Source organism: Calliphora vicina, chromosome 1 (genome assembly GCF_958450345.1).
Source record: "Calliphora vicina chromosome 1, idCalVici1.1, whole genome shotgun sequence".
NCBI lineage: Eukaryota > Metazoa > Arthropoda > Insecta > Diptera > Calliphoridae > Calliphora > Calliphora vicina.
The window spans coordinates 2,633,447-2,655,219 of record NC_088780.1 but is presented as its reverse complement, the minus strand read 5'-3'; the positions used below and the strand labels follow the sequence as shown (position 1 = coordinate 2,655,219).

Below are 21,773 nucleotides of genomic sequence, written 5' to 3'. Positions count from 1 at the left end.
ATTCATTTTTTGAAAATCAATACAATTTTTGTTTAGACGATGAAATTTTATTATGATACTTGAATTTTTGACAAATATTAATACTCAGTATTGCCGTCTATAAATACCTTAAACAGTTTATAAATTTATCAAAGGTTTATGAAACAGATTTTGTATGGAAATTTTGTTTTATAAACCTTTGATAAATTTATAAACTGTTTATGCATATGGGGGAAAATCTTTAGCTATCAATCAAACTCCCAAACCCAGCTCTGATATTTTTATTCTTTTTATCATTTTTAATTTTTTTTGCACATTTATCATACGAGTTTACTTCAATTTTCTTTCAGTGTACATGTATTTTTGGTTCAGTGCTCTACTTTTATAATAAATAAATACAAAATTTAAAAAAAAAATGGCATTTTCATTACAAATATCCAGAAAATTTTGCACCACATCGTTTTTAATGCTAAGACGTTTGGCTAAACGGTCAAATCCAGGTTTGGGTTATCAAATAACTGCTATAGAAGATGCGGCCAAAGTTATGCAAAGTGACCCAGAAGGTTTCGAAGGTTTGGAGAGTGATTTATTCAATGCGCACAAATCTCACAAACAACACGAATTGAATTTGCAGCATCAAAAAGAAAAATTAAGGCAATATATAATAAAAAGGAAATATTTTAACAAGGATCCGCTTCCAAACCTACTGACATACGCTGAAAAGGAGCAAATCAAATTTTTGCACTCGAGTGACAATGAAGAATGGACGGTTGAAAAACTTGCAGAAAGTTTTCCAGCCAGCGCTGAAACAATATGTAAAATTTTAAAGGCACATTGGAATCCAATGTCTCCCAAAAGAATACTTTCTCATGATGCCGGTGTCTTAAGAAATTGGCAACGATTTAAAAATGGAGAATATAGCGCAAAAATAAGTACAGAATTGTACGAACATTTAAAGAAGTTTTTTGATAGAGACACGAAAGATATAAATATCTTACAAGATCCCACACAAACGTTCCAAAGAAAACAATGGCAGAAGCCAAAGAGCAATGAATTTTCATCAATTATATCGTCGTTACGCCCAAAAACCAATGACACCAGAAATATGACAACATTGTCGGATGGTAAACCAAAGGAAAAATCAGTAGGTACCAATAATGCTGACAATGACACATACCTCCTAGGTGAAATTAAAAATAAAAAGCCAATGACAATTCATGAGGTAAAGGCAAAACACGGGGAAGACAATTCTGAAAATTCGGCGAATATAAATAAATCATTGGATCAACTGGCAGCACAAAAACTCACAAATATTAGTGGTACCGGAATTGTTCGAGAAAAGAATAAATGCCCGTCCAATGCAATTGCTGCTATAGACTATACTGAAAAATTTGTATCGAACGAAGTTGTTATTAGCGAAGTTGATAAAAAGCGTTATGGAATGTGTGCAACAAAAGAGTAAGCATAAAATAATTCATAGGCATTAGTATTTAGTAAATCACATTTGAACTATGGAAATAGTTATTTTAACTCCTGTAAACATTCATTGCTTCAATTTTATTTTCTCTTTTAAGACGTATTCATATACCACGAAAGTTGTGGAAGAAAGGAGCTACATACCGTGCAAATGATTGTTACTATGATGACGATGGGGAGTTTCTTTATAGAGTACCTGGCATGACTTCACAGTAAAATTTCGAGCCAAATTTTGTTTTTAAACATTTCATTATAAGTATAGGCTTGTTATGTTGTTGCTTAAGTCGATATTATGCATTAAAAGTTGTTATTTTGCTTTAGGGTTTTAAAAGCATACATACACCTGTATGAATTACTAAAAATTGTATTTATTAAAATGTCTATGGGACGGAAAATTTAATTACAAACATTTATTTATTAAATTCTATATTAATTAAGCCGATAAGGTTGGAATAATCTCTTGCCGAATCTTATATATCAATCACCAGAGTATACTTTGATATTGAAATCCAGTTTTATGTGATGTAAACACTTTGTGGAAAATATGTAAAAAATCTAGGTGTGTTTTTTTTTGCTTAAATCTCAGACATTTGTGGACCGATTATGCTGATTTAGCTATAGCGTAATTATTGAAGAACATTGGTACGGGTAGGTGTTGATAAGATAGATAGCCGAAATTATTTAAGGGAGGTGATAAAGATAAAATATTTTTGAATATTGATATTTTTTTATTTTTCTTTTGAACTGTGTATATTGTATGTATATTTAAAAAAAAAAATTATAATTTACACATTTTCGATTGTGTTATTTGCAAATAAAGAAAAACTAATATATGTATGTATGAATGTGTGTAACAATAATATATATGTATGTATATAAATATGTATATAAGTATATAGATTAATAATATCTTTAATAATAACATGAAACAGCATTAAATAAAAATATAATAGTAATAAGAAAAAAGAAATATGGTCGATCTTGTTATTGTTGTGTGAATTACATTTTTATATGCATAATTCACAAGTCAGTAAAAATTGTAGAAAAACCTTGGAGTAATTCGAATTTGTATGATTTGTATGTTGGTTTTTTTATATATATAAAAAAGGTTTTGTTCTTTTTTATTATTATATTTAGTAACAAACAATTAATTGAGGCATCCGTTTCTAGTTAATATTTTTTTAAAAAATTATTTCAGTTTGATTTTCCCGAAAATGGACTAGATGAACCGACAGAGGGTGGTGTTGGTGTGGCAGCACTACGTACCCCATCTCCTTCACAGACGTATTTACCTTTGAATAATATATTTATTGTTTTAGTAAAGTTTCTAATTCATGTAATTTTTTCAATTTATAATTCTTACCTGATACAAATCTCTTCTTTACCAATGACACTCGATAGCCATGACCATGCAATTCAAATTCTATGCCAGACAATGTGGTACCTTCACAATTGAATTGTGTCGTTAATAAAGCTGGCGTTGAAGGTCCATCACTTAACTCCAAACGAGCTCTCAGCGTACCTACTCCGCCGTCTTGTGAATTTTGGGATATATCGGTAAAGTTCCACACCAAGCGGTTCGATTCACCCAACCTGAAGGAATTGCGAAATTAATCCTAATTTTCTAATAAGTACGTAAATATATTTCCATTTAAATCTTACCACGCCGAGTGAGGTTTAGATTGTACATTTCGAACTGAACCATTTACTGGCACGAGCAGTGTTACGTTCAAAAGTGGACATGCCGCACTCATAGCATGATTGTTATATTTGTAATCAACCTTGAGAGCTGTAAAGGTGGGTTCACATTTCCAATAACTAACCAGTTGAAACGGACACGAACTAGCCCCGGGTTTGGTGCGTACTTGATATTTTAGAATATCTACGTTGAAATATGATGCTGTGGGATTCTGCTCCGCCTGACGTCTTAACAATGCAGTTAACGCTGGCATATTAAATTCTAGCATAGTACTAAATGAACTGGATTGATTTTTATCCCTAAAAAAGTACAAATAGTTTCATTATACCAGGTGTCAACATTCGATTATGGTATCTATATCTAAATACCAGCGTATCGTCTAAAATTACATTTTTCAGTAGAGCTTAAAACGTTCTGTGCATAGCCAATAAGGGGCTATGTTGTTGAAAATAAATAAATATATAAAAAAAAATAATCACCCTTATCGTGGTTGGCGTAAAAGTCTTACGACTGTTTCGTACTAGATTAAAGATAAAATGCAAACTGTTTCTTTAATCTAGTACGAAACTGTCGTAGGCGTATGACGTTAACGCCAACCACGATAAGGGTGAATATTTCTGAATTCCGTCTAGTCTCTATGTTACCCTATGGTTCTGTGTATGTAAATTTTGTAAATTTCATAGTTTGGAAAAAAAATTTGGTAAAAAATTTGTTTAAGTACAATATTACTCAGGAATTTACATTCCCTTTTCTCAATATCTGGTTATTTTTTATCGTAACAATATACTGACAGTTCTCATACAAAAATTATATTAATTGGAAGTATATCGTTACGAAAAACGATAACCAGAGACTGAGAAAATAATAATTGCTATATGAGAACCCCTGCATATTTTTGATGTAACATAGTATGATAATGAAAGATTATTATATGTACTTACGTTTGCACTAATTTACTATTTGGTATAAAATGTTCTAAATTTTGTACATTTTTAATGCGAAAGCCCAATTTAGCTGGATTTGGATTATTGGCCAGTAGACCAGCAATCCCGGCAGGGAATGATAACATCATATCTCCAGATATTTTTACTTGACAACGCGATTCATCGCTGCCTCTAATGATGTACAAATTATGACATTAGCCAATACAGTTTTTATCAATTCAACAAATTTTGTTCTCACCTGAAATAAGCATGAATAATTTCATGAAATGCTACCGCCAGCGGTATGGTGTCGGAGATTCCAATGGTTAAGGGAGAAGGCCCTCTAGAAGAGCTAATACCACCGATAGCTGTTCGGAATTCCAATGATCCTATACTATCGGCTCGATTAATAGTATTAATCGGTGCCGGACTTATACGACCTCTAGCACCAGCCAACATTTCGGATCGCCTTGAAGGCGGTCTTGGTATGGCAATACTACTACCTGTTCCCGATGTTGGTGTTGGTATTTGTCGGCCTTGACTCTTTGTAAGATTGGCTGAGGCAGGAGCTGATGAGCTAACGTCGCCCAATTCAGAAAATATATCACCTAGATCAGCATATCTATACAAAAAACCGAGGTATATATAAAGACATAGTCTAAATCATGTTGTATACTGTACGTTTTAATTATACCTTGAATTATTCGTCATAGACAATGTGGGACTTTGTAAAGGTGCATATGGATGCACTGCTGCCGTTGGCGTGGAAGCATTTGAAATTTCCGGTGATTGTTGACGTGATGTTAGCCTGGACTGTTGTTGCAACTGCTGACTGTGCTGCTTTAAAAGCAATTAATGAATAAATTGTATTATAAAATTAATTTAATAATTTAAATCCATATTGAATAAGAAGATTTTCGAATTTATATGAGATAGAATAAACACATACCGAAAATACTCCTGTTGGTGATAATGAAATGTTTTCAACAGTGGCCCTTAATTCATCCACACTAGCTGACATGGGCGCCTGGCCATTATTCAATGGTTTTATTTTAACATGTATTCGTTTCTCAGGTCTATCATTATCTGAATCCGAGTCAGAATCAGAATAGAAACTACCAGCTGAAAAAATAATAAAATAAATAAAAACCTAATACTTTTACAGGCATTCCAACAACCATTTACCATTTTCTTTGCTCTCATCCCAAGCAACCTCTTTGGGTGGCTGGAGACTATAGCCATCTTCGTCAACTTCATTAGTACTAAACTGTTGTCCAGCTGTTGAGGTTGCGTTACTGTTTTTATTCGTATGATTTGAGTCACCGGTTCCACTGGTATTACTATCAACTAAGCCTGATGTCGCAGACGCATCAGGTATTGACACCCCGGAAGAAGAGGCGCCACCTGCATCCGCTCCAGTTCCTACCAGTTTTGAAGTTATGGCTAATAATCCAGAATTGGTTGTACTCGAATTTTGTTGTTTTATTTTGCCTTGATCATCTAATTCCATAGAGCTATTACCTCCTCTGTCGACACTAAAAAGGACAAGTTTTTAAATATTTATTGTGATAATTTATAATTACTAAAGTCCGACCTATCTATGTTTCTCCTTAATAAGTTTCGAATTTCGGCCAAAATTTTACGGTTTTTTGTTTTTTTAATATTTAACAATACTAAAACTCACCTTTGAGTGCGTTCTTCCTTAATATTATCCGCCATTTCACCATCTTTCTTTTTCTTTGATTTCTTAGTTTTCGTTTTGTCACGCCGACTTCTCAATATGCCCGACACTATAGAGATAATTCAAATAATATTGTTTTAGCTGTTAAAAACTAATTTCTCCAAAAGTTAGTTCAAATATACTTAAACTTAACTTAGTTAAATAATAAATGCATAATTAGAGATATTAAATAATATATATGTACATAGTTGAAACTCAAACACCAACTCAAAATACAGAATCCTATAAATACATACTACTTCGAATTGAAAATAAAAAATAAGTTTTCTACGATATTAAGGGGAAAAAATAAGAAGAAATGTATTTTTTTTTTTTCAAAATTAAAGCACCAAAAAGAAGTTCCATGTTTTAACCGTTTCATTTCAATACATTAATTAACTGAGTTTCAATCAACACAAGATCATACCCTGAGAATTTGAAGAGAAAATATTTAATAGGGATGTAGTGCGTCTCTGACTTGTTCCCAATGTCGTGGCAGGTGTTGATGAATAAGAATTGTTGTTTGTTGTATTTTGTGGTGAGAAAAGTTGATGATGATTTGTAGTAGTAGAAGTTCCTGAACGATCTGAGAACTTTTTAGTGCTTAACACGGGAGCTGATATATTTGGTGATGTGGCCGTAATGGTGTCTCTAAGGTTTGTTGTTAAAATATCACGGTCTATTTGTGAGTTCAGTGCTATTCACAAGTACGGATGAAAGTAAGTTGTTTAATCGAATTATTATTGATACAATTATTAGTTACGAAAAAGTAGTGTGAATATTTTCATGAGTTTTTTTTTCTTTTTTTGGTTTGTGTGAATAACGTGTAGTTTTGGAATTTATAATTAGATTTGTGCCAATATACCATTTGAAACCAAAAAACAGATAAATATTACAGAAATAACAATTTGCATGTATGTAGCATTTAAATTGACAAAAGAAATGTACAAATAAAAAATAAATATAAATTTGTTACATAAAGTTGGTGTTTTGAGTGTGTAAGTAAGTAAGTATTTACTACGAATATAGATATAAACAAAAAAAAATTATAGGTATTAATTATGTATATAAGCAATAAACTTCTAGTTTCATAGGCATTTACTACATGTAATCAATCTGCCAGATTTTCATTTTCATATCCATTTTCGTTCATCCACACAATTTTGAAAGGAGAACAAACAATTCCATACATTTAAAACTATATTAAATGTTGTCTTGGATGCATTTACATAATAAGTACATATTTATTTAACGGATTTTTAGAATGGATTTAATAAAAGCTAGCAGATTTTTCTGTCAATCTGTTGTCGTTGGTAAATCTACAATATTTCGTATAATATGGGTTTTATTTCAAAACTATATTTTAAATTTTTTTAATAGAATTTAACAATTTATAGTACGTATGTAGTAGTAGAAGAAAAGAGAAGGAAAGATATAAACAGTAATTGTTCTTATAAGTGGTCTTTAAGGCGTTAGAAGGACGGGAGAGAGAGAGAGAGAAGATAGAGAAATAGTGTTTAAGCAGTTGTCAAAAATGAACCTTGGTTGTTATCCTGTAGTGATTGAAGCTCAGAGTTAAGGGAATTTTTGTTGATGGTTGTGGTAGTTGTGCCAGAGGTGGTGGTGGTACTAGTAGTGTTATTTGTAGCATTTATATTGACTGATAGTGAACTTGTGATACAATTACTATCCATACCGAAATTTCCACTACCGCTAGTGGCAGATGTAGATATTCCGGTATTTTGTTGTTGTAACGGTTGTTTGCTGGGATTATTTGACGAGAACCAACTGCGGAAATTACTTTTGACGGTGCTGGTGGTTGCTGTTGCATTTGGTATAGCTGTTATTTCAGGCGATGTGGGCCGTGATGTGGTAGTTTTTGTGCTATTAACATCCAAAGCAGAATCGTCAGCATTTATAATACTACCACTGCCACTTGCAACACTACCAACTGATACAGCTTCGGTGCCGCGTAAATCCATCGAAACGTTCCCACCACGATTGATACTAGTGGCAGAATTTGAATTTGAAGCAACTGAAGGTTGATTCAATCGAATATTTGAAGTTGCTGATATTTGTTGATTTATAGATAATGGAATGAATTCAAGTTCTGGCATTTCTGAAATGTGGATACAATAATAAAAATAATAAGTAAAAAACTTAATTTTAAAACCAAAAGTTAATGATTATTACCTGGTTTCTCCAAGCCTGTATACTTATTTAATACAAATTGTTCCAGCAATTTGTCAACAGTCATGTCTAAAAATTGTCGCTTAAAATCGGAATGTACCTAAAAATATATTTACATGATATTTTAGATAATACACATTTCATATTATTTTTTTTTTTATATTTATTATACAATCCTGAAGTGCAATTGAATGATGGGTCACTTTGCAGTTTATTTTGATTTAATACATCCTTGTAGGATTCCTAATCGGGAAAAATTTCCAGCGAATATTTTTTTTTTTTAAATTTGCGAGAAAATATCTTGAATTTCTTTATAAGTTATTTATTTAAGTTACAGTATTATTTTCTCTGAGCGACAAAAAAAATCTTTTTTTAAAACATGTGGTCGTTTGGAAAAACTAGGTAACTCCGTTTTTTGATAACAAGAGAAAAGCACACTTAACATTTTAAACAATTTAAACTAATTATTTAATATGAATTTATGTTAATATGCATGCGCATAGTTCCATTGAACTCATTGTTATCCTTGTTTTTTCGAAAAATGGAGTAACCTATTTTATCCAAAAAAACTTTTTTTTTCAATTTATTTTTATATTTTACGTAATTAAGGCAACTTTAGTAATCATTTGTAAAAAAAAAATTAACAATTTGACTCAACACGTTAATTTACCCGTTTTTTACGAAAAAATGGAGTTACCCAGTTTTCAAAAAAAAAAATATTTTTATTCGAAAATAAGCCAAGTTTTTTTTAATTTTTTAGGTTAAAAAATTGGACCCAAAGAGCCTGTGATCCGAATTTGTTCTATTTCGTCCTTTCTCTCTTAGTTTTCGAAACAACGTCGTTTTAAACTTATAATTTGTGAAAAATTAGTGAAAAGATGAATTAAATTATTAGATAAAAATAGTTTCATTACGAAAATGAAACTATTAATATCTACAATACAATACATCTATTAATTTAAACTAGGATCGCCTGGTGGCCAAAATTCTATCACTTTTAAAATGCTTTTTACCACTTTTATAGAAAGAATTTTTAAATATTTTTTTTTATATTGTGCACATCTAGAGAAAAAAAAACCATTTAAACTATATATGTTTCATCAATATTGGTGGACAATAACATACTTAAAAGTGTACCACAAAAAAACGTGTGGCCTATTTATATATAAGATGTGATTGTCTATAATTAATTTAAATGTGATCGTCTATAAACTAATATTACCTGTCCAACCATGTCATGGTTATTTTGCAACAATTCCAAATACGTAGAAAGAAATTCTTTCATTTGACGCAAATGCATTTCCTCAATTTCTTGAAAACGCTATAAGAAAAACAAAGATATTTCGTAACATAGATACAATGTTATTATATATTGGGAATAAATATCAATATCAACACGTACCTTGCATGTCTGTGTCATACGACGTTCAAATTCGTTCTTAATAGGGTTGTGTTTATCCAATAATACTTTATAGTCGTCTTGCAGTTTGCGCAATTTCGTTTCCAATTTATCTATATCTTTTTGGGATGAATTGTCTTTTCGAAGTTTTTCTAATTCTTGTGCTTTACTGCTATACATATCACGCGCTTTTTGAACATCCGCTGTAGATGTTTGTACCGCTTTCACACACTCCAACGTTTGTGCCTCATCTTCTTTGACAGTCTTGTGCTTTTTATGCAATTCATCCGTGTATTTTGTTACATCCTTAACCAATTCTGTAAGTTTTTGCACCATTTGCATGTGTAGAGTCGACAATTTTTCGGCCGAATTCCTTAGAATAGTCCATACTGGAGAGAATGTGCTATTTAATGTTCCAGTGCTGGCTTTGTGAGCCAGTTTTGACATTAATTTCGAATTTTGCTCCTCAATGCTCGATTTCTCTCGAAAAAATTCCGAAAGTTCTTTGCTGGCTTGTAAACCAAATTTCATATTGTGATATAAAACATCAAAGCCATTGTTTTTCTCCCCCTAAAAGTAAATTAGTTTTTCATAAAAATCTTGTGCAAACAATCCAAATAAATCAGGAAATATACAAACCCAAAAATAATCGTTAAAATCGACAGTCATTTTGAAATATTTCGTTATTTATCTTCAGTGTCAGAACTCGTTTGAAAATGTTGATGATATCCAATCAAAAATTATAATTGACTTTATTTAGTAAGAACTTGACTTTCATTTTTAATCTTAAATTAAACAAAAAAAAAAAAAATCAAAATGATTATAAAATTCTAAAAAGTTATAGAAATTTACAGTATTAGTTGTGTTTAAACCAAGGTTTATTACCATTCTACTATAATTCTAAATTATGAAAGAACACATATTTTCAGTAATTGAGTTTATTGTAATCTGCAGAAGTACACATGTAATAATAATAAAACACCCTTTGTCAACTTATTTTAAATTATTGTAACTTTTACTACAATAATATAATAAAACAGACGCAAATGCCGTTATCGCTAAAACACGGTATATATGAAACATAACTTTTTAAGATAGGCTAGGTACTAAAGTACGTCACAATTTTAAGAAAAATATGATTTATTTTTTATCTACCCTCATTTATTGTTTGTGTTTGAAAGCTCATATTTTTGAAATTTAAAAAAAGATATATAATATAATTTTTATGCATTTGAATAAAATGCTACTAACAATTTTATTATTTTTACAAAATCTGATCCACTGCTAAATGACAGAACTATCCCAATAAATGTATTGTCACGTTTTTTACCTTTTAAAAACGTAGTTTATTTCCTTAAAAAAAACCGGATACTTTTTATTGCAAATAAAAGCAGTTTAGTAGTTTAAAATTGTAACAACTTTTTATTAATTTAACTTTACACAACAACAATTTAAATGCCACTCAGTGTTTTTATACACACACGCACACTTATAATGCACAAAGAAGACAGTTGATGTTAACTCTAACCGCGCCTATAATAACCTCACTACTGCAACTGCACGCACTATTAATACACTCTGCCATCTGCATCTGAGTAGACTAGATTGTTCTTAACGGTCAAAACTAGTATATTCGAATTCTAGAGCTTTCGATGTTAATGTAAGCAGCTTAAACATATAGTGTAGCCATACTTAAAACAATGCTAATCAACCCCTTGCTATCAACATTGATGATAAGTAGAAGCTTCTACTGATGGACATGTATATAAACAAGATGAATGTTGCAGACAGTCGCTACAAACTGTTAAATTCAAATAGCTATTGCAAATTCGTAACAGTATTTATTAAAATATGTGAACAAACTTCAAACAATCGATGCTACATTTGTTTTGTGTTAAACATTACCTAAATTATGATGCACGTTTATATCGATTTTATAAATATTAATTTTTTTAACTGGTTTTTATCAGAGACCAAAAATAACTGTTATTAAATTTTTTGAGATTGCCAAAGTTAGGCATAAATAAATGAATAATTTTTACGTTTTCAAATAAGAGTTATTCATAATAAATATTTTTTTTCGTTGCTCATAACTTTTATGTTCGATTTATATTTTTTTACGTTGCCTAATAAGTGTTATTCATATATTTTTACGTTGCTCATAACTTTTATTTTCGATTTATATTTTTTTACGTTGCTTTTTTTTCAATTTGTATGTTTTTAAGTTGCCTAATAAGAGGTATTCTAAAGAATATATTTTTTTCGTTGCTCCTAACTCAAAAGAAGTTTCTTTCGCCACCTTGGTTGCATTTTATTAGTACATACATTGAATTTAACCTTTAAAGTCGCAAAAAATAAGCTTGGTATGAGATTGATGTTTTTTATTGTGTGTTTTTTAATTATGAAGAATTTTGTTTCACAATCAATGTTTTAGCAAACGCATTGTCCGCCAAGTTGCACCTTTTCGCAGTCAACAAAATACGCAAAGCAGAAAATGCTCTTTCAACAGAAAACCGTTTAGCCGGCAGTGCATAGACAATATGAACCAATTTATTTAAAAATTGCAAAAGTATCCTTTTTCTCTTCCTAATATTGCAACAAATCGGCTTCTACGTCCAGTCTCATAGGTTTAAAGCTCTCTATTTCAGCTATAGCTGCTAATAACTCTCGCGATGTATTGCCTTTGTCATCTTCTGAAGATAAATCCACTTCAAGTTCTCTAATTGATGTTCCGAACAACGATGACGTATTTAGATTCGTCGATTCGTCAATCAGAAAATCGGATATTGGTTGAAGTGTAGATACTTCAGGTGAAGTTAAATCGAAAATAAAAGTTATGAGTAACGAAAAAAAATATTTATTAATAACTCTTATTAGGCAACGTAAAAAATATAAATCGAAAATAAAAGTTATGAGTAACGTAAAAAAATATTTATTATGAATAACTCTTATAAGGCAACGTAAAAACATAAAAATCAAAAATAAAAGTTATGAGCAACGAAAAAAAATATTTATTATGAATAACACTTATTGAAAAGCAAAACTTATTTTCATTGAGAATAACTATTATTTAAAGAAACAAAAATTTATTTCTACAATATAACAGTTATGGCTAAATTTTTTTTAGATATTTCTTATAACAGTTATGTCTCTGGTTTTTATCAATATTACATTTTTTTTAATCTTTGAGAAAATTTAAAAAAAAATAAGTTTAATTTTTTCAAAATGAAAGCTTATGTCCTCCTCAATGTTGCAAATTTAGCCATTTTCCGGCGAGATCTAGCGATTTTATTTTCATTTAGCCTTAAAAATGGATAGATTTCATCTAGCCAGGGGGATCTAGCCATTTTATTTTGTCCTAGCCTATTTTATTTTAAACTTTTCTTGGACATTTTTGGAATTTTTTAAAAATGAAACAATATTTTTTATCAAAAATTTCTTATCTATTCGCCTGTAGATGATTTTATGGGAATATTATTTTTTTATGAAAACAGTCTGCACAATTGTTTCCAGAGCTAACAAACACGTCAGACATATTCAGAAATCAATTTTGACATTCTTTAATGAATCCAATTTTGTTTATAAGTGCCCAGAAATTATGTGAAAGAAATGTAATATTTTCGAAGTCGATCTCACTAAATAAAAAGTCAATTTTATGAATTTTGTATTCAGTTATTTTCGGTTTTAGCTATTTCTAGCCATTTTTATACCCTTCACCTTCGTGAGAAGGGTATATATAAGTTTGTCATTCCGTTTGTAATTTCTACAATTTTCATTTCCGACCCTATAAAGTATATATATTCTGGATCCTTATAGATAGCGGAGTCGATTAAGCCATGTCCGTCTGTCTGTCTGTCCGTCTGTCTGTCTGTCTGTTGAAATCAGTTTTCTGAAGACCCCAGATATCTTCGGGATCCAAATCTTCAATAATTCTGTCAGACATGCTTTCGAGAATTTTGCTATTTAAAATCAGCAAAATCGGTCCACAAATGGCTGAGATATGAGGAAAAAACCAAGACAACCTCGATTTTTGACCTATTTTTTACCTATATCTGGATTACTAAGACATTAATATAGACAATATGGATATCTAATGATAGATATTTCAAAGACATTTGCAACGACGTATATAAGACCATAGTAAGTTGGACCTACAATGGGTCAAAATAGGGAAACAAATTTTTAACCCGAATTTTTTTTCAAAAAAAAAAATTTAAAAAACAAAAAAAAAATTTTTAAAACTTAAAAAAAATATTTTTTTTTTAAAATTTAAAAAAAAAAAATTTTAAATTTAAAAAAAAAAAATTTTAAATAACAATCGAAAATATTTTTTTTCCAAGAAATTAAAAAAAATGGAACATTTTTTTTTAAAATTTAAAAAAAAAAAAATTTAAAATAACAATCGAAAATTTTTTTTTTCCAAAAAATTAAATTTTGTTTACCTAAAAATACTTAAAATTTTTAAGTATAATTTGGTGAAGGGTATATAAGATTCGGCACAGCCGAATGTAGCACTCTTACTTGTTTATTTTAATTCTAAATCTAACGCACCAATATTTTAGAATATACAGATTTATTAAACTTTTCTTCCGATCGGCCGCACTGTGTCGGATAAGCTATTGTTGATTGTCGTGATGGAGACAAATAAAAATATTTATAAAAACTAAATAATTTAATTTATTTAACGGTTTTGTAATATAGATTCTAACAAGTAAGAGAGCTATATTATACTGTGCCAAATCGTATATACTCTTCACCAAATTATACTTTAAGACATTGGTAGGCGTTCATATTGAAAGTAAACAAAACACACAGCAAGAGCGTAAAAAATACAAATAAATCATTTAGTTGCAAACACTAAAGCGTAAAAATACAAATATTTCATTCTGTTGCTTGATGTTGTTGCAGATTTTTTATTTTTAACCCATACATGCACACAAAACACAATTTCTATTTTTGCGCTTCCCTGCTTTAAGATAAAGAATGAAAACTAATTTTGTTGGTGTAAAAAATTCGAGTTAAAAAATATTTTTCCCGTTTTGACCCATTCTCGGTTCGAATTTTGATGGCGTTTATACGCCGTTGGAAAGGTGTTTGAATTACATAACTACATCACGAAAATCTTATAATTTAACATACAAAAACAGATACATATGTGTTTTTTTAACTTTTTAGAAGATCAAAAATAGTGTTTATTTGCATCAATTCTCTATATCATTTAAAAGTTTGCTCCATCAAAAACTATTTTACATCTCTTCTATCAAATTACGTAGAAAAAAGTTTGAAAATTTGGTTCGTCTTAGAGTTGTAAGTGAACCAGTGAAATTTTTAGACAAGCTCAACACTCTACAATAAAATGCACCGAATGTTTGCAAGTTGTGTTTGTGTAAGTCTAGTTTTTAATGGGGGTATTTAAAAATATAGCATTATTAACTGCCCACAAAGCCGCGCTATCATGGCTTAAAATATTTCAAGCCATTTTACACGGAAATAATTTGTTGCTAATTATGAAGGTTCTGTGACGCAAATGAAGAAAATATTTGAAAATTAAATTAAATTTTGTTTAATAAATATGTTGTAATTTATTACTTACACCTTAATAATTCCATAAAATAATAAGCCGTTCATATTATTTTCTCAAATAATTTATATGTATTTTGTAAGTTTAAGAACAATAAAAGATTGAAATTATAAAAAAATAAAAATAAATGAATACTAGGCAGAGTCATCAGCTCTCATTTGCAGTTTAGCTTTAATCTCCTCTGCGCGTTCAACTTCCTGATCGAGACGTCTTTCTAAGGCTCTGGTTAAGATGGTGCAACAGTCTTTGATGGCATGGTAGACTATGTTCTTTATTTGCAATTTGTCTTCATGATTTGTGTGAGAATGCGAGAGACGTCGAAACTCATGGGTCAAATGGAAACAGTGTGTGATATTTTCGGGCGAGACAAAATCCTCAGCCACCTTTATGCAGTTGTGAAGGTTTTGCACTTGATGTGGAGCGCCAGCCGGAATGAAAACGGCATCACCCAGACACTGTACAATGGGATAACCTTCTACGCCATATTCGTTGAAAAGCCTAGCTCGCAATTTGTCATCCAAATACCAATTTTGATCGTGTATAGGATCATGATCAGGTTCTAGACGGAAACCTTTTTCCAGTGTGACCCTGTTTAATAGATCACGTATTTTATCGGCATCTCTAGCTGGAAAAATGTGCCATAATGCTCCAGGTAAAACATTTTTCTTTTGAACTCTTGCTCTAGTTAAAAATTCGCAGCCACCCATTGCAATCGCTTTACAGGATGCCGATATTTGAGACTTGCTGTCAGAGTCTTCTGGTATTCCAACATAGACCATTATATTGACTGCGTCAGATATATCTAAATGTAAATTTGTTGTTCCCTTATCGGGATGGAAAGCCGAACCGTAGGCATTGTACATCTTTGGCCCCAGATCTGGAGGAACAAACCGTTTCGGCAAACAACTGGCTATATTAAGATTTCCAGTGCGTAGTGTGTATTCTGGCATGGGAAGGCCTTTCATTAGGTCCTTATATCTTGTTGGTAGTATTTCGGCAAAATCATCGCCTGGCGGCCAATCCTTCAGTTTAAGTAACATCGGTTTCCCATTAGAATCTAGAAGTCTTTTTTTCATACATTGAAATCCCTCCCAAAAATGACGCATTGGCTGGTTGGGTACGAGATTTCCATTAAGACAATTGATAAGATCGTTAGGCTTCTCGCCAAAATCCTTTAAAAAAGCTTCTGGTCGCCAAAGGTCTAAATTTAAAGATTTAGCTACCTCCGATATCATAACCGGTTGACCGCATTTCCAAACTTCTTGGAAAAGTATGCGATTATCAGGGTGATTTGCATTTGTTAAACGTAAAAGTTTTCCATCGCACAGCCATTCATGCGGAACACCTGGCGCTATCAAAGTTGAATTTGTCAATATCATTGCTCTTGGTGGCAAAAATCGTCTATACCCTGCCAGACCTTTGCGAAGGAAATTAATGTGTTTAAAATTATCGAATGCCGTTGTGATGGGGTCTTTGCCTAATGTTTGTTTGGTAAATATTCGGCCCGGCACGTAATCAATACCTTTAGCACGAGCAAATTCCAGAGCTTTAGAATGAATTTGCTCCAAACGTGCTTGCTTCCTTAGAGTTTCTTGTGTGGCCAGAGAGGAAGCACTCGTCTGCTGCTTTAATTGAGATTCTTTAATCATGTCCTGTATTAGATTCTTCAAATCACCATTTGGCATTTTTTGTTTGCTCAATAAACAACCGCAAAGTTGGGGAATTTCCCAAAGGGTTCTGACATCATGTAAAAGCCTACCTAAAATATTCAGGGAATCTCCAGCTATGATTTGAGTCAAAATTAGCTCTTTCGCATGATGTGTTACACCTCCAGAACACAATAACCAATAGAAATCATCTCTTCCTTTTGGCGGTTTTTCGCCGGCTTGCATTTTGCGAACTGTCTTGTTTCCTTTGCGATCTTTGAAGCAGTCTAAACAAACACCAAATCCGCACTTTTCACAAGTCCAATGAAAGTTAAAGAGTGTAGTATCGCAAACGTCACAGATCTCTCGTATGCCCTGAACTACTTTCTTCCATGCGATCGTACTATTAGTGTTTTCGTGAAGTTTCAATGCCTCAGCTTCCTGACGCCAAAGGTAACAAAACTGATCTCCCACATGCAACAATATATAACGACACACTTGTATATCCATGTTACCAGCTGTTGGCTCAGTTGTCTCGTCTGGCCTCCATATGTTTATCTCTTCCTGAGTGGGATCAATATATGGATTAGGGAAACCGGCAATTAGGAGCTGACCATTGTCAGTATATTGAAGACAACGAAACTCATAGAAACGACAATAAACATCATTTGATCCCTGTTGCGGTGTTCGTCTTCGGCATTCTCTGCATTTGTGTATTTTCGTGGCGTTTACATTTGTCGCCGCATTGGTGTCTGAAGCAACAGCGGATAAAGTGTTACATTGTAACTTGAAACATGGCAAATGTTGTAGAAATGGTTTGCAACTTTTACGATATTCTTTATCTTTTTCTTCTTCCTCTGGTGTAAGTTTTTCCAAATTTTGTGGAACATCTTCGTCATTTTGAGAATTATTACTTATTTCATCATGATTTCCAGTAGTCGGTACCTTGCTTACAGTTGCATTGATGGAATCCTTATTCAATTGTTCCACAATAATGTCGACTTGTGGTGTTTCAATGTCAGAAATATTTTCATTCCTCTTTATATTTTCATCATCTACTTGTATTTCAGATTTTTGATCTGATATAGAAACTGAACTATTTAATCTATCAAGACTTTCACTGCGGATAATAATATTTATTTCTTTGATATTTTCATCTAAGACTTCCGCTAGTTTTTCTTGGGTATTATCTTTTAACTGGCTTAAAGTTTCTTCTTTTAAGTTGTCAATTTTTTTCTTAGCATCCGTATTAGCAATGTGAATTTCAATGATGGATTTCCTTTCGGTTGTCTGCGTTTCCAAACGAACTTGTTTTGGTAAGTTAGATATGAGTTCAACATTATCTTCAGTTTGTTCCTCCTCATGTTCTCGTTTACGTTGTATACGAAAGTTTTTCAACTCGTTTAAATCGATTTTCTTAGATGAACCATCATCGTCATCAGGTGAAATAGATCCCAGTTCTGCTTGAATTTCCTTTTGCATTTCTGGCATTTCGGCTATGAGAGCAGCCGCTAATTCAAGATTCTCTGAAGACATGTTCAATGTATGTATAGTTTTACTAGTCTATGGCAAAGTAAAAAAGAAAGAAGAAAAAATGTTGCGATTACTTCTCTCAATGTAGCGAAAAGCGCTTGTGAACTGGATAAGGTGGCAGCAGTGAGTATTGTTTCATTTTAATCGTATAATGCACTCTATATTTTAAACATTATATTCATATTTAAACTTTATAATATGGTGATTGTTTTTTTCTTCTTCTATACATGTTTGATTAAGTACTAGTATTAGGATAATGTGGATGGCAGCTTGAGTTAAATTTTATTTATGTTGCTGCTAAATAAAAAAAAACGTATGTATATATCCCCTGCAAATGGATACTTATGGATATTCTGGGTCGGCATATAGTACATATTCGACACAGAATAAATCATATTTGAATATATTTATTTTTGCTATTTAATTTTTACTTATGTTATGGGATTGGTTTAGTTGCATTCAATTTAACTACTCACTACCACCACATTACCTGATTACACGCACATGCGATTAAATTTTAGATTTATATCTTGTTAAATATAGTAAATATATATATGTATAGTTAAAAGTAAATAGTAAATAATCTGAAAAATTTGTAATATGTATTTGTGTGAGAATTCATTAAATAAATTTAATTGAGAATTGTAAGATAAATTATTTAAGGATTTTATGAAATTAATTCAAATTTCGTTTTTCTCATTCTGAAATTAAACATATAAATTGGATTAGATTGGTATATTATTGGTTTTTCCTTTGAAAAGGTACCTGAACCATTCATTCACAAGCATTTCATTTAACAAAATAATTTTATTATTTTATATAGTCGACATCATCCAACAGTTTAGTTTTTATAATTGCTATCGTTCATACAAATCTTGTTGTATGTATGTACTACACATATGAAATCTGTATTAAGAGTGCTAATTACATTTATGAAACGACTGTTGCACATTAATTTAAATTAACGACATTTTGTAATTTTTTAAATCTATAACTCATTTGTTTGTAAATATAAAATTTAATTTTAAAGGTTATAATAATAAAGGTGCTGTTGTATGTAAAATTATAATTAAATGCCAGATCACCGGGTGAAATATGGTATATAGTATGTAAAAGGCCGGTATAACGAAAATCCGCTTATAAAATTTTTATTTCATTTCAATAAGAAGTAACATAATAACATTAACTACCTTATATAGAGAACGATTTGTGTTGATAAAAAAATTATGAAATATTACCAATTTGGCATATTTTTTAAACATGTTCTACATTTGTTTTGTTTTTTTAATTTCATATACCGATTTATTACTATACCAGGTATATTTATGTATCATTTATATTCGTTATCTATAAGGATCCACAATACATACTTAATGTAGTCGCAAACAAAAATTTGTCGAAATTGCAAACGAAATTATAAATTAGGGATGTAGACAAATTATTTATCCGAATCACACAGTTTGCTGTAAAATGGCAAATATTTGTTATAAAATTTTTAATAAAATTATTATTTTTTTATTATACGGTTTTTGACGAACTACTAACTTCTTTCGACATAATTTGAAAATATTTTATTGGATTCTACTTTCTACTTCAATATTTCGATGATTTTCTAATCTGTCACATGATGTTTATGTGAGTATTATATGCCTCGTTTTCTTAGAAAAACAATTATATTTTTAAAACAATTTGATTGTTATTTAAAGAGTCCAAGGCTAACAGCTGGGAACTCCTCTATAATTTATGAGCTTTGAGCGAGTTAATAATTGTATGTTTCCTAATATAATAACGAACAATTTATTATCGGTCACGCCTACTTTTGGGTGGGCGGGGCTTTTAAAATTTAAGTTATTTGAATAAGAATCAATAATTCTAATAACAGCGAAATTTTGGACATGATAGGTAATGTTGCTAAACCCGACTTAAATAATATAATTTTTTTTTTAGTAAGAATTTATTTTTATAACAAATATATTTTATTACTTCTAACTTACAAATACAGAATTCAATGAAAGAAATTTAATTATATATTTAATTATTCACTCATGTAATACAGAGCCAAAAAGGCCATACAAAAATTCATATTACATAGAATTGAGCTACTTACTGTATACTATAAAAATTCATTCATATACAAATTTAGATTTTAGAGTCCGACCGAAACTATTTTTTTAGGCCGAAACAAAACCTAATGTTCGGACAAATAAAATTTCTTCCTCCTAAACCGAAACTTTTTTAAAAATTATTTTAATTTTAGTTCTACATATTTGTATTCCGCCAAATTTTGACCGAATACTGGTTTTTGGCAGAATCCGTAAAAGTCCAATAATATATTGTAGATTTTAGTATTTATTTCAAATCTATGTATTCTTGACGAAAATTGTGTAGCATTAATTTTGATACAGTGGCAACTCTGCACGATAATAAAACCTAGCTCTCTCTAAAAATTAAAAGAAAAATAAATAAAATTTATCTTAAGCAGCTTATCAATATTTTTAGGGAAACCCTTTGTTGATATTTCTTCGATTCGCCACTGCATTATTAAATTCTTTTAAATCAATTTTGTTTGTATGTATACAGAAAATTAGCCCGGCGTCAATCAATTTTTTCATTGCTAGCCATCGTCAAAAACAAAAAAAAAGAGATTTTGATAAAACAAGTTAATTAATTGCGCTTACGTTCGCGATAAATTTGACCTCTAGACTTAAACAGAAATGATATAACATCCACAATTGCACGCAACTGCCATAATAGGAACTATTTTTTCACTGCTTTATTATGTTAACTACTATAAGTACATACATGCTACATTATCATATATTTTTCTAGTGACATAATTGGAAATAACTTATAAAAGTTTTTCATAATTAAAGCAAAATAAATATACATACAAATTTACAATTGCTGCATCAAATCACCATTCATGTTTTTTGGGGCGTTTACCCTATTGAGACTCTGCTAATCAGTAAATTTAATTTTATGCACATTTATTTGTCCAGTAATGTATATGTATGCAGAGGCTACTTTAACAAATATTTCCACAATATCCACTTTTTCATTACAATGTTTTTTACTCACTATCCACTACATACATATACAAAATAGTTTATAGTTATTATTAAAAATCTTTAAATTATCAATTAGTACACGTAGGAATTTATTTTGTAATTCTAAACCAGAATTGTTCTTCCAATATTTTATTAAGAAATATTTGATTAATTTAATAAATCTACGAACAACAAAAACTATTTTTACGGATTTTCACACAAACAGCGAAGAAAAAAAAATTACAATGAAAAAACTGTCAACTTTTATGAGTTGAAAATTCATACAGAAAAAATTAACAAAAAGAAATAGAAAAAATGTGCTGCCATATTGGTATGATTAACATCTGTCAAATTTAAACAGATTTGGAACTTACTGCATTCAATTGCTCATTTTTTCAATTGTGGTTGAATTTCCACCGATTGTTTAGGTAATTGTTTAGATGGATATTTTTAACAACAACTGTGTCTTTAAATTTGTAATGTTATATTTATTAATTTTATACTTTAAATAGTTCACTATAATTTCGGATCAGGAAACAAATCAAGATCCTCGAGATCCTCGAAACAGTTTATATTTTTC

The 21,773-nt window shown here is 30.6% G+C and overlaps 2 protein-coding genes across 7 annotated transcripts; one reads left to right on the top strand and one right to left on the bottom strand.

Moving 5' to 3' along the window:
- The first annotated feature begins 341 nt into the window (after window positions 1-341).
- LOC135949227 (uncharacterized) lies at window positions 342-2,425 on the top strand. Its single transcript, XM_065498726.1, has 2 exons — window positions 342-1,437; window positions 1,554-2,425. Exons 1-2 carry the CDS (start codon window positions 395-397, stop codon window positions 1,669-1,671), a joined length of 1,161 nt encoding a protein of 386 aa, XP_065354798.1. The 5' UTR covers window positions 342-394; the 3' UTR covers window positions 1,672-2,425.
- On the bottom strand, window positions 2,163-21,426 carry LOC135949226 (F-BAR domain only protein 2). 6 transcript variants are annotated; one of them, XM_065498720.1, is made up of 16 exons: window positions 21,038-21,426; window positions 10,026-10,171; window positions 9,390-9,956; window positions 9,210-9,308; window positions 7,991-8,087; window positions 7,338-7,916; window positions 6,225-6,494; window positions 5,762-5,867; window positions 5,263-5,612; window positions 5,027-5,199; window positions 4,772-4,917; window positions 4,337-4,699; window positions 4,096-4,269; window positions 3,118-3,453; window positions 2,819-3,048; window positions 2,163-2,747 (listed from the first exon to the last, which is right to left on the bottom strand). In XM_065498720.1, exons 2-16 carry the CDS (start codon window positions 10,053-10,055, stop codon window positions 2,650-2,652), a joined length of 3,618 nt encoding a protein of 1,205 aa, XP_065354792.1. In that variant the 5' UTR covers window positions 10,056-10,171; window positions 21,038-21,426; the 3' UTR covers window positions 2,163-2,649. The 6 variants fall into 6 exon arrangements, with proteins under 6 accessions (XP_065354792.1, XP_065354793.1, XP_065354794.1 ...); XM_065498721.1 differs by having other exon boundaries at window positions 4,772-4,914; XM_065498722.1 differs by having other exon boundaries at window positions 7,494-7,916.
- Between the last annotated feature and the right edge of the window lie 347 nt (window positions 21,427-21,773).

Excerpts from the sequence above, each read along its gene's own strand:
- LOC135949227 (XM_065498726.1), top strand. The coding sequence starts at position 395 with ATGGCATTTTCATTACAAATATCCAGAAAATTTTGCACCACATCGTTT. Across the intron at positions 1,438-1,553 it reads GGAATGTGTGCAACAAAAGA|ACGTATTCATATACCACGAA; the intron begins GTAAGCATAAAA and ends TTCTCTTTTAAG.
- LOC135949226 (XM_065498720.1), bottom strand. The coding sequence starts at position 10,055 with ATGACTGTCGATTTTAACGATTATTTTTGG. Across the intron at positions 9,957-10,025 it reads ATTTTAACGATTATTTTTGG|GGGGAGAAAAACAATGGCTT; the intron begins GTTTGTATATTT and ends ATTTACTTTTAG. Across the intron at positions 3,049-3,117 it reads TCTAAACCTCACTCGGCGTG|GTTGGGTGAATCGAACCGCT; the intron begins GTAAGATTTAAA and ends CAATTCCTTCAG.